At 34.2% G+C, this 13,366-nt stretch overlaps 1 protein-coding gene across 9 annotated transcripts in view; it reads left to right on the top strand.

Annotated features, from left to right (window-relative positions):
* USP34 (ubiquitin specific peptidase 34) overlaps positions 1 to 13,366 on the top strand; it is a 251,154-nt gene that overhangs the window by 171,191 nt on the left and 66,597 nt on the right. For all 9 annotated transcript variants that reach the window (XM_043603460.1, XM_043603458.1, XM_043603461.1 and 6 more), the window contains 6 exons: positions 3,092 to 3,132; positions 3,263 to 3,387; positions 4,386 to 4,538; positions 5,701 to 5,805; positions 7,055 to 7,110; positions 7,212 to 7,332. In XM_043603460.1, the coding sequence (XP_043459395.1) occupies positions 3,092 to 3,132; positions 3,263 to 3,387; positions 4,386 to 4,538; positions 5,701 to 5,805; positions 7,055 to 7,110; positions 7,212 to 7,332 (601 nt within the window). The remainder of the gene's footprint in view (positions 1 to 3,091; positions 3,133 to 3,262; positions 3,388 to 4,385; positions 4,539 to 5,700; positions 5,806 to 7,054; positions 7,111 to 7,211; positions 7,333 to 13,366) is intronic.

Raw genomic sequence — 13,366 nt, 5'->3', positions numbered from 1 at the left:
TCAGTTTTTATTGCATAATCACAAACGTTCATTTTCTGTGTGTGTGTGTGTGTGTGTGTTTGTGTGTGTTTGTGTGTGTTTGTGTGTGTCTTTGTGCACATATTTATTTATATATTGTCCTGAATTTTGTGAGAGTAAGGTTCAGATATCATGACCATTTACCTTTACCCATAATCCTTTGATACCAGGACATTGAGTAAACACTCAAATATAGCAAGTTTAACATGGTTATGATAGTGTTATTTAATATATAGTTCACACTCAAATTGTCCCATTAATATTCTTTATAGTGTTTTTTCCCCCCCTGGTCTAGAATCATGTACTGCATTTGGTTGTATTTCTTCCATTTCCTTTTACCCAGGGATACTTCGTTAGCCTCTCATGATACTGACATTTCTGAGTAGTGCAGGCCAGTTGCTTTATAAAGCATCTTTCAATTTAGGTTTTCCTGATTGTTCTTCATGATTAAATTCAGATTATATACATTTTTAGCAGGAGTATATACATTTTTAGCAGGAGTACTCTGTAAGTAAAGTGTCTTTCTCAATACATAACTGGTGATGTCAGTTTGTCCCATTATTAATGATATTAATTTTTACTAGTTTATTTTGTTTCCTGCAGGTTTCTTTACAGTAAGGTTTCTGATTTTTTCTAATGAAAAATAACCGTGGGAAACTGCTCCTCATAAAACTTTCATTCATTTTCAGCAGAGATGATTTTTGCCTAATTCAGTTATTAGTAAATGTTTGTAAACTAGTGATTTTCTGCCTTACAACCATTCCTTTTATGCTTATTCATTGACATTCTGTTTTGAAGAAGAGTTTTCTCTTCTTCCTTTTACTTCATATCAGTTTGAATTAATGGATTATTTTTCATTCGATTTGTTACAGTTCATTACTATTACTATTCACTTTACTCAAATTATGCCTGAGTTGGCCGCCTCAAGCTTGTTCATGGGTCATTTTGACATATCCCTATTATTTGGGGTGGAAGGAAGGAGTCCTTTTTTATTTTTCCTGTCACTGTAAGATCCTCAAGGCATGTAATTTCTCTACCTTAGTCCTGGAATCAGCCATTTCTTTAAGAAGCTGTAGTTCCTGTTGGGGAGGAACAAAATATGGGTTCTTGGTATACTCATTGCTACTGAGGACTCCTTGTTTCTAGGCCTTGGTGGACAGAGCTGGAAATACGTGTATATGAATATAGTTTAGCCAGGTGATATCCCATTTAATTTGGGCTACAGTGGAGATTTCTTTTTTTGAAAATAATGTACAAAATTTTAATGCAGAAATTCAACTGTGGTAATTGCTGACTGATACATGGGTACCTGACTGTATGCCTTTAATAATCACATAAGTTAAAGTTGTGAAATTAATTTCTAAATATTGTGTAGGTATTTATGTTGGGCTGAAGTTTGCCATCATACTCAAATGATTTATAAAGCTAATGTAAACACGTTTGAAATTGCTTGACCTTATTCATGGCTAATAGCTGATAGCTGTTTTTAGATGCTTTTAAAAGTCACCTTCATAGGCAGTGGTTGCATATAAATAGCATGAATATTTCTTTTATAATTTACCCTGTTTTTTGGGTCTCTGTCTCAGTTGAATTCACATTCATTACTTAATCAATATCTACCTCCACTAGACACCGAGTTCTATATGAACTATATCTGATCTTGCTCAAGAATGTATTTTTAGTACCAGATACCTTGTCTCATTGTTTATAAAACTTAGGAATGGACAACGTGTAGAAATGAAGAGATTACTATAACATACCTTTGATTGTATGATCAGATAAATTTTATACCCTAACCACCAATACTCTTCACTTAAATAATTCTTAACTCTTCCTCTGTGTCCTCACTAACCCACACTCTACCTCACTCTTCCAACATACCACAATACATTGAGGTAACAAGGCAATTCAGTAACTGCTTTAATTTGGTTTTATTTCTTGAGAATTAAGAAATGTTCACATGACTTTGTTAGCCTCACATGAGAAAAAATAAACATGCAGGTTTGCTACCACCTGCTGCTATTCAAGCTGGTTCTCTCTGTGGCAATTCTTGTTTTCATTCTACCAGTTCCATTCTTAACTTACTACAGTCTTTGTAATGTGAACCCCGCTCCTCATCCTTGTTTTTTCTCAGTGCCTGTTCATGCACCGTTATCTTTTCATAGGCCCCCCGTTTTGAGTTCATATGGTGGTAGGTTTGTATTAATTAAGGCAGTTAGAGCAAATATTTTGCCTGTGTTATCAAAAATCTTCTTATGCTATATATTTAAAAGATGGGTAGGTTGCTTTTGGTAAAGTTGATTATGCCAATATGATAATAACTAAACATGAAATACAGACAAATATATGATATATAAGTTGTATCTTAGTACTTTCTACTTTCTTTTTGAGAGTTTGAAAGGTACTTTGTTAATTATAACAAAGTGAGGATGCTAGAGATCAGTGCTTTTTCTTTTCTAAACTATTTATTTATAAGACAAATAATCCCCATTTATTGGTTTTGTTACAATGAAAGTTTTTAATACTTTAAATTGTAGTAACACATTTCTACTGAAGTAACTAAATGTATGGAGAAAAATGGTTCTAAAATAATACAGAATTAAGTTAGTTTTCTCTACTTTTTAATAATTTGCTTTTCACCATTTCTGATAGAAATTGGCATTAACAGTACTAAAGGAAGGGCATTATATGTCAGTGTATGATTTTATTTTTAAAATTGGAAGTCTGAAGTTTGCAATCGAAACCATTATAACTTTTCTCTTTGTAATATACGTTTTTTTAGTAACTAAATCCTGAGTATTTCCTGAGGGTTCACTTATTTCAATCAATACTGTATTCACTCAGATATTGTTCATTAAATCTGAACAATCATATGGAGTGGTCTGTAATAATTTTTTACCAGTGTTTCTTTAAAAGATAAAGACTATAGGAAAAATAGATATTTTTCTTAAAATTTATTCTTTTGGGGGAGTACATTGTATAACTTGAAAGGATATGTGGTAATAAAGTGAGTCATTTTTATTTTATTGCTGAATTTAATTGGTGGTGGTGGATTTTTTTTTTTACTTTACAGAGTTTTGAAAGCTCAGTCTGATCACAGGTCTAGGCATGAAGGTAAGGATTCTACAAAAGTAGTTTTTAATAGATAAAGATTTGCATAACTAGATAATGTTTAATAATGAACATTGTGTTTTCTTTACAGTGCAAATCCTTATCATCATATTTTTTTCTAATTTCTCTTTAGTTTCACATTATTCAATGTGGCTCTTGGTGAGTTGGGCACATTGCTGTTCATTAGTGAAATCTAGCCTTGCTGATAGTGACCATTTACAAGATTGGTTAAAGAAATTGACTCTCCTTATTCCTGAGGTAAGATAAGGATTGAAGATTAGAACTATTACTCTTCATATTATTTGATATTATTAGCATTAATAATAAAAAAAAGAGCTAATGGAAACAAATGGACTTGATTTCGTAAATATGTTCCATTAACTGGAATATACTTATTAAATACTTTGAGATTCATTATGTTTTAACTATATACACGTAAATGTGAATGTTAGATAGTCTGTAACATTCATATTTGTCTTTTTTCTGAAATAAAACATTATTTTGCTTTAGAATTTTGAAAATCTTTTTCTGGGAAGGACTCGAGTGTTTATTTTGGTAATTTATATTTTAGAGAAGTTTTTTTTCCTTTTCTGTTTAATTAGAGTGTATCCTTAGATACAAGAGATAATAAAAATTACTCAAATATATTTTGATTTTGATGTCAACACTCGGGTCAGTATAATTTTCACTAACCATATCTCGATGTTGCTTATACCATATTCCTAAGTGAAATGGTAGAAACATATTCTTGATAAAACACTTAACCACAGTAGTCATATTATTTTAGGTCACTTCGTCTTAATACCTTTAGCTCTGAGTTAAATGCATATTCTTGTTCTGGCTGTGTCCCAGGTAATGATTGTGACATTTGGGCAAGTCCCTTAGAAACTGTAAAATGTTCTGGTTAAGTACTTTCTAAATTGCTTCTTGTTCTGAAATATTTTCTCTTTTTATTTAGTTTTGTAAATAAATTATTATGAATATCCTTTCCTTAGTCCCTTTTGTATTTGTTGTTATTATGTTTGTTTGTTTTTATCATGACCATATTTGGGAATTTCTAACATGTTTCTACATATTACTGTATACTTTGGGGTACTTTATTTGGTATTTATGTGTGTGAGTATGTCATCAGAATATTGCATTTAAAAATATATTACTAAAGAAGCCATCTAACATGTTATTTCTGCTGACATATTTAAAGATTAACTTTTAAATACTTAATTCATACTGTCTTTGGAACTTTCTTTTTCATTTAGACTGCTGTCCGTCATGAGTCTTGCAATGGTCTTTATAAGTTATCTCTGTCAGGGCTGGATGGAGGAGACTCAATCAATCGGTCCTTTCTGCTATTGGCTGCTTCAACATTGTTGAAATTTCTTCCTGATGCTCAAGCGCTCAAACCTATCAGGGTAAGTTTTACTGTGTTTAGTAGCTGTTTCCATTTCTGCAGTTTTCTTTGTGTCAACTTTTAATCACTGTATTATATACTTGGAGTAATTTTGAGTACTTGTTCACTGTATGTAGTTTTTACCAAGAGGATAGTCATAAAGTTCTTAAAGTGGCAGCATTGTGGACATATTGAGTGACACATTACACCTAGGAATGGAATTTGTATGCTTTAATTTCAGCTCTGTGGAATCTCTCATGGGTATTCTGTTTTGGAAATAGCATTTGTTCTTACTGTGTTTTGGACCTTGTGTTAATAAATTGAATGATAAAGGGGCGCCTGGGTGGCTCAGTCGGTTGGGCGGCTGACTTTGGCTCAGGTCATGATCTCGCGGTTTGTGGGTTTGAGCCCTGCATTGGGCTCTGTGCTGGCAGCTCAGAGCCTGGAGCCTCCTTCTGATTCTTTGTTTCCCTCTCTCTCTGCCCCTCCCCTGCTTACTCTCTGTCTCTTTCTCAAATAATAAACATAAATAAATAAATAAATAAATAAATAAATAAATAAATAAAATGATAAAAACATGATAAATGAAACTTTCTTATTTACTAACACAGATTTTTGCAGTATTCTATCATTATGATATTCTAAATTTTCAGTTTTCTTTATTGTTCCAGTATATATCCTAGCTTCGTAAAAAATTCTTCTACCACGTAATAAATTCAGAGCTCATTAAGTAAATTTTACTAATTTCAGAAGTATGATTCATTGTAGGATTTACATTTTTCCCCTCCATATTTACTTGTCATTAAGTATGTGAGATATGTAAAATGTTTTTTATGTTTTAGGTTTCAAAACTGTAAAAGACCACTGCATTTGCGTAGGTTTATATATACTCATATTCTGTAGGTTTCTTTTGTTGATACATTTTCATTGAATTCTTAATTCATCACAGGTTATAAGAAATTTGAGGGTAATATTTTTCTGAAAGTTCTCGTTTATTTATGGACATAGTTATTCTAATTTTACAGGAACTAGAAGTGTTCTCTCCATACTTTATTAAATTTTGAATACTGCTTTTACAGGGATTTAATTTTTTTTGTAAGGTCTGTAGTTTCTTAGATGTATTGTAATTTTAAATTATTCCCCCTTTTAAAGTGTTTTCACAGAGTTTTAATTTTTTTTAACAGATAGATGATTATGAAGAAGAACCAATGTTAAAACCTGGATGTAAAGAGTATTTTTGGTTGTTGTGCAAATTAGTTGACAATATACATATAAAGGATGCTAGTCAGGTATGTTCAGAAAATTATGCATTAACTTGCTAATAGAGATGGATTATACACATGTATGCATATGACTTTATATAGGTCCTTTTTTTAAGGGCATTTTTATCATTTTATAAGAGTTGAAAATGCCGTAATTATTTTACTGTAGTTGTACTGTTTTGTTCTGCTGTAATTCCTTTGTTCTTTTTACTTTGACCTTTGTTGAAGTGTCTTCATCTGGTACCTAGAAGTAATTTCCTTTCTTCTGAGTAGGATTTGTAGATGTAAAATCTTACTTGGAATGTGAAGTTCAGACTTTAAATGTAAATATACAGGTTTCTGTAATAGCATGTGGATTTGGAGTTTTGAATATGTAAAATAAAATTGCAATTCAGATAGAATTTAAGGTAAACTATCAGTTTACTCATCTAATTTTCTTAGACTAAAATATTTTGAGATGGTTAAAACAAATTAACTTCAAAGACAAACTTGCCGCCTAAGACTTTTGTTTTTTCTCCTTCATAAATTTAGTAAGCAAAAATGCATCTAACAAAATGAGAAGATACATTTAGGTATTTAGGAAACATTTTCCCTCTTTTTAAAAAATGTGTTTTAATTTGCGCACCTGGCTGGCTCAGTTAGCAGAGCATTCAACTCTTTATCTTGGGGCTGTTAGATTTGAGCCCCACCTTGGGTGTAAAGATTACTTAAAAATTAAAAAATTTTTAAAAATGTGTTTTAATCCCAGTGCCTTTCATATACTTTACATTTTAAAAAATCCCGTAGTGTTTGCACTTCTTTTAAGGAGCAGTGTACGTTGAATTCTTAAAGTATTCTACTTTTTATTTGAGAAATAATTTTTAAAAATTGAATGTGTTTTAATTTACTTGAGTATTCATAAAATATTGATGTAAGATAAACAGCGGAGGAGGGGCAGGAACAGAGGGGGAGAGAAAGAAACCTAAGCAGGCTCCATAGTGTCAGTGTGGAGCTCGTTGTGGGCTTAAACTGTGAGATATGACCTGAGCCAAAACCAAGAGTCGGACACTTAACTGACTGAGCCACCCAGGCACCCCTACAACTTTAATTTTATTAATTGACATCATGTACAGGTAAAGAATAACTGTATTATTTATAATTTAAATGGTATATTCGTGAATTTGGGAGACTAAATTCTTCTTACAAGGAAAGGATGTGTTTTGTTTTAGTAATCTCTGGCTACTAAACAGAAAAAATATATATGTATTTGAATTTTGTATTTTCTCTTTGTATTAAGACCACACTCCTCGACTTAGATGCTTTGGCACGACATTTGGCTGACTGTATCCGAAGGTAAATTTAAATGTGAAATTGACAGTTATATTGTTGAAAAAAGATACAAAGGACATAATTATGTGAACTATCTTGCTTTGCGTGTGTTCTTTTTTGTGTAGCAGGGAAATCCTTGATCATCAAGATGGTAATATAGAAGATGATGGGCTTACAGGACTCTTAAGGCTTGCAACAAGTGTTATTAAACACAAACCACCCTTTAAATTTTCAAGAGAAGGACAGGTACGTATTAAGACATCAAATGTCTATATGAAATATGATTGAAACCTTTTTTGTTGTTGGGTTGTATGTGGATATGTTAAAATTATCTTAAACATGCAAACATAAATGTTGCTAGAACTTTATTGCTGGTAGGAAAAGTGAACATTGAATAAAATGAACCCTAGAAATATAAATCTTAGGCTTAAATTTAGAATGCAGAAACAAATTTTAATTCCTGTGACTTGTACATAGAAAGGCAACCCCTGGCGCCTGGGTGGCTCAGTTGGTTGAGCGTCCGACCTCGGCTCAGGTCACGATCTCACAGTCCGTGAGTTTGAGCCCCACGTCGGGCTCTGGGCTGATAGCTCAGAGCCTGGAGCCTGCTTCCGATTCTGTGTCTCTCTCTCTCTCTCTCTCTCTGCCCCTCCCCCGTTCATGCTCTGTCTCTCTCTGTCTCAAAAATAAATAAACGTTAAAAAAAAAAATTTAAAGAAAGAAAGGCAACCCCTACTTCAGTGGTACAGTTTCTGTAGGATTGAATATTTTGAATTAATAATTTGCACAGTGGAATTAATAAGTGGTCATTATAGAGTATCTGTTTTATTAGTTTCGTGTTTTAAAAGTGCATTTGACATAAAATCTATTGAATACTAGATCATGCATAATGATTCTATGTCTATAAATGTCTAATTACTCTTCAGATTAAGTTATTTACTTTGCCATTAGCACGTTTGTCATTGTCTGCATTAAGGGAGTTAGTTTTGGTTTGGATGGTTGTTTTCTTGAGGTTACTAACTGTGGTAAGAAACATAGGAATAACCACGATGGAAGATAGTCCTCATGGGGATGGTGTAAGGGATTCTGGTGATAAATCTGTGGTACTTCCCCTATTCAGCAAAGCCCCTTCTTGTACTCTTTCTTTTAGGTCCTAATTTTTAAATTTTGCCTTAAAACTCACTGGGAATAATTTGATTTAGTTTTTCTGATTGAAGTATTCTGTTACATAAACCAGTATGTCATTTTTATTCCAAAGTGTAAATATATTGATTTTTCTGATAACATATTATAACATGAAAATCATTGTAAAGAAAGAAAACATGTTTAGATAGTTCAAAAGAAGATCCCCATGTAGTTTGATTTGCCATGATGCTCAGCTGATGGATGGCTTCTAGGAGTTTCCATGGATATATTAAATACTCAAATAATTTATATTACAAAAATACCATTCTGTGATCTTCTTTCTTCACTTAAAAAAGTGAATGTGTTAAAAAATACATTTAAAAGATTGAATACATAAAGAAGAAAATAATATATTACTGACATTTATGTTACTGGTTGTAAAAAATAAACTGCAACTGCAGGGAACAACATCTTTGCATACCTGTCCCATTATATACTCATTTAAGAAAATTTTTTTAAATGTTTATTTATGTTTGAGAGAGAGAGAGACAACAAGCAGGGGAGGGGCAGAGAGCGAGAGACACAGAATTTGAAGGAAACTCCAGGCTCTGAGCTGTCAGCACAGAACCCAGTGCGGGGCTCGAACTCATGAACTGTGAGATCGTGACCTGAGCCAAAGTTGGCCGTTCAACTGACTAAACCACCCAGGCACCCCTATACTCACTTTTTTTAATGTTTATTTAAAAAAAAATTTTTTTTTGAACATTTATTTATTTTTGGGATAGAGAGAGACAGAGCATGAACGGGGGAGGGGCAGAGAGAGAGGCAGACACAGAATCGGAAACAGGCTCCAGGCTCTGAGCCATCAGCCCAGAGCCTGACGCGGGGCTCGAACTCACGGAGTGCGAGATCGTGACCTGGCTGAAGTCGGACGCTTAACCGACTGCGCCACCCAGGCGCCCCTAATGTTTATTTTTGAGAGAGCGAGAGACCGCATGAGTTGGGGGGGGGGGGGGGCAGAAAGAGAGGGACAGAGAATCCCAAGCAGACTCCATGCTGTCAGTGCAGAGCCTAATAAGGGGCTCAAACTCATGAACCGTGAGATCATGACCTGAGCCAAAATCAAGAGTTGGATGCTTAACTGAGCCACCCAGGTACCCCTCCTATACTTAGGTTCTCTTTCATTCTTCCTTCCTTCCTTCCTTCCTTCCTTCCTTCCTTCCTTCCTTCCTTCCTTCCTTCTTTCCTTCCTTCCTTCCTTCCTTGAACATGAATAGGTGAGGGAGGGGGATACAGAAGGTGAAGCAGTCTCCAGGCTCTGAACTGACGCTGGGCTCAAACTCACAAACTGCAAGATCATGACCTGAGCCAAAGTTGGACAGTTAACCGACTGAGCCACCCAGGCACCTCTATACTCATATTCTTAAAAGTAAATTTGATTCATTTTAATTGTAATACCTTAGTTTACAACAGGTTCCTTCCGTATATTCTTCCAGCTGCACTGTATTAGAATGTTCCTAATATCTCTGTTTCTCAGATATCCCCACATTCCTTACATGTGGCAGTCTCGTTGCTTTAGTTTTATGTTTTTGATTACTATTGAAGATGAGTGTCTTTGCATGTATGCTATGTATTGTGTATTTGTGTTAACTTGTGAATTTTTCTGTTCATAATCATTGTGTATCCTTTGTCATTTTTCTTCTCATTTGTAAAACTTTGTACTTTGCAAATATTAAAAAGAATTAAAAATTCTTTTTCTGTCTTTTCCAGAATTCTTGTTTTTCTTACCCATATTTTTAAAAGACTGCTTATTTTTTCTTTCTTTCTTTTGTTGATTTAAATAATAATCTTAGGCAAAGTTTTGAGCCCTTTGTTAGTAGACCCCATGTGGACAAATTACGAAATTAAGGCATAGCCAGTTTAAGCAACTTGTCTCACTGAGGCCACTCATACTCTTCACTTGGCCGAGCTTCTGACCATTATGCACTACTGTCTGTAGATTTTAAAATCCTAAACACGTGGCTCTATAGTTTGCTTTTTTCACCTACCTTAGAGATTCTCTGTATCAGTATATACTGTATACAGTTAATTCATTCTTTTTAACAACTGCATAATATTCTTGTGTGTGTGTGTGTGTGTGTGTGTGTGTGTGTGTGTGTACACCCACACAGTATCTTCCTAGTGATGAAAATGGTCTTATGCTCTTATAAGTGATATTGCAGTGAAGGTGTATAAACATCTTCCACTTAGGAAATCTTTAAGAAAAAAATTTGGAAGTAGAATTGCTGGTTCATAGGGTATGTCCCTTTATGATTTTGGTCAATATAACCATGTTGCTTTCAGTGGATGCTGAGCCAATTTATGGTCCCACCTACACTGTTTGTGGATGAATGCCCATTTCCTCACATTCCTGCCAACCCACTATAATATCAAATATTTCACTTCTGCCAGACTGATAGGTGAAAAATATTCTCTTGGGTTTTTTAGTTGTGATTATGAGTAAGGTTGAGCTTCTATGCATGTTTTGAAAGCCATTATTTTGTATTATCTTTTCTGGGATCTAGACTCCATGTAGAAAACTAGGAGTGCGGCAAATATGTTGGGGATCTAGTTAGAAAGTTTGGAGTGGTTCTGAAGAGGGTTGATGGTGAAAAGTGGTTGGATTTGGGATGTTTATTGAAGGTAGAGCTCACAGACTTAAATTTGGATAGGATTGTGAGGTGGGAGAGAGAGAAATTAAGAATGACTTTACAATTTTAAGCCTCAGAAACTAAGTGAATGGTAATTCCATTTAATAAGAAAGGGAAATCTCAGGATAGATGGTTTTAGGGGAGAAGTGTGGGTTCAAAATCAGGAGGTCCATTTTGGACATGTTAAATTTGAGATGTCAGATATGGAAGTGGAGAGGTGTTTAAGGTGGTTGGTTTGGTATAATATATTTTTTTTAATTTTATTTTTTATTTTTTTAAATTTACATCCAAGTTAGTTAGCATATAGTGCAACAATGATTTCAGGAGTAGATTCCTTAGTGCCCCTTACCCATTTAGCCCATCCCCCCTCCCACAATCCCTCCAGTAACCCTCAGTTTGTTCTCCATATTTATGAGTCTCTTCTGTTTTGTCCCCCTCCCTGTTTTTATATTATTTTTGTTTCCCTCCTTATGTTCTTCTGTTTTGTCTCTTAAAGTCCTCACATGAGTGAAGCATATGGTTTTTGTCTTTCTCTAATTTCACTTAGCATAATATTCTCCAGTTCCGTCCACGTAGTTGAAAATGGCAAGATTTCATTCTTTTTGATTGCCGAGTAATGCTCCATTTTATATACACACACACACACACACACACACGTATGTATATATATATACGTGTATATACGTATATACACGTATGTACATATATACACGTGTATGTACGTATATACACGTATACGTGTATACACGTATGTATATGTATGTATATATACGTGTATACACGTATACGTATGTACATGTATACACGCATATATATAGTATATACACGTATATATACTGTGTATATATACGTGTATATATATAGTATATACACGTATATATATACGTGTATATACCACCTCTTCTTTATCCATTCATCCATTGATGGACATTTGGGCTCTTTCCGAACTTTGGCTATTGTTGCTAGTGCTGCTATAAACATTGGGGTGCGTGTGTCCCTTCGAAACAGCACACCTGTATCCCTTGGATAAATGCCTAGTAGTGCAATTGCTGGGTCGTAGGGTAGTTCTATTTTTAGTTTTTTGAGGAACCTGCATACTGTTCCCAGAGTGGCTGCACCAGCTTGCATTCCCATGGTTTGGTGTAATATTAAGAAAAGTTTTCATTTTCTCCTAGATATTTAAAATACCTTTTCTACTTTAACAATTTTGCTTTATTGATTAAGAATTCTTTAAAAATTTCATTGACAATTTACTTTTGTTCAGGAATCAGTTAACATTTTGTGTAAAGAGCCTTTTAGTAAGTATTTTAGGCTATGCAGGCTAAATACGGTCTTGGTCACCACTATCACCACTACTGCTACTTCTTTTCCTTAGTCTTTATGCCCTCTTCCTCAATTTTTCTAATTCCCCTTTAAAAATATAAACCCTATTCTTATCTCTACTACATTGCATAGTATCTAGCAACAAATATATATATTGAATAGATTGATGGTTAAGACTCAGTCCTTGTGGTGGTGCCTGGGTGGCTCAGTCAGGTGAGCATCTGACTTCGGCTCAGGTCATATATTATAGCTCATGAGTTCGAGCCCCGCATTGGGTTCTCTGCTGACAGCTCAGAGCCTGGGGCCTGCTTCGGATTATGTGTCTCCCTCTCTGTCTGCCACTCCCCTGCTCATACTCTGTCTCTCTCAAAAATAAAATATAAAAACATTGAAAAAAAAAAAAAAAGACTGAGTCCCGATTGTTAAGAACTGACAGTGGTTCATTTTTTCAGGAGATAATTATTGAGAAACCTGCCTAATTCAAAATTTGTATGTACCTTCTCAAATAATGGTTGCTCAGGATATTTGCAATTGCTCAGGTAAAAAATAAGAGCTTAATATTAAAGAGACCATCAGGGTTATGAAAGATCACATAGCACTTACATGATTAGGAAAATTGAAGAAGGTACACCTTTTGTAATACAGGATAAAGTATTTTTTAAGTAGAAAAGTGCAGGAAACATTTAAGTCCCAGAAAAGACTATGAGTAAAACTAAGTCATAGGAAACCACTAGATATGTGCAGGAAATTTATAAGTTCAGTTTGGCTTGAGTTTGAAGAAGTATAAGAGGTAAATTTGGAAAACTAGATGGTCCATCTTTTGTGTTCACAGGAGATTATTTATTTATTATTATTATTACTGTTACTTTACATTTATTTATTTTTGAGAGAGAGAGAGAACACAAGTGGGGTAGGGGCAGAGAGAGAATGAGACACAGATAGTCTGTCAGCACAGAGCCCGACATGGGATTCGAACTCACAAATTGTGAGATCATGACCTGAATTGAAGTTGGATGCTTAACCGACTGAGCCACCAAGGTGCCCCTACAGGAGATCATTTTTTATAATATTGGTCTTCAAACTTGTATTGCTCACATAGCTTTGAAGAATTTTGAGAAACCATAGGTGTTTCCGTGCATATT

The sequence above is a fragment of the Prionailurus bengalensis genome, chromosome A3, assembly GCF_016509475.1.
Source record: "Prionailurus bengalensis isolate Pbe53 chromosome A3, Fcat_Pben_1.1_paternal_pri, whole genome shotgun sequence".
Taxonomy (NCBI): domain Eukaryota; kingdom Metazoa; phylum Chordata; class Mammalia; order Carnivora; family Felidae; genus Prionailurus; species Prionailurus bengalensis.
Note: the sequence above shows the minus strand (reverse complement) of the source record. Positions and strands in the feature narration are given on the sequence as shown.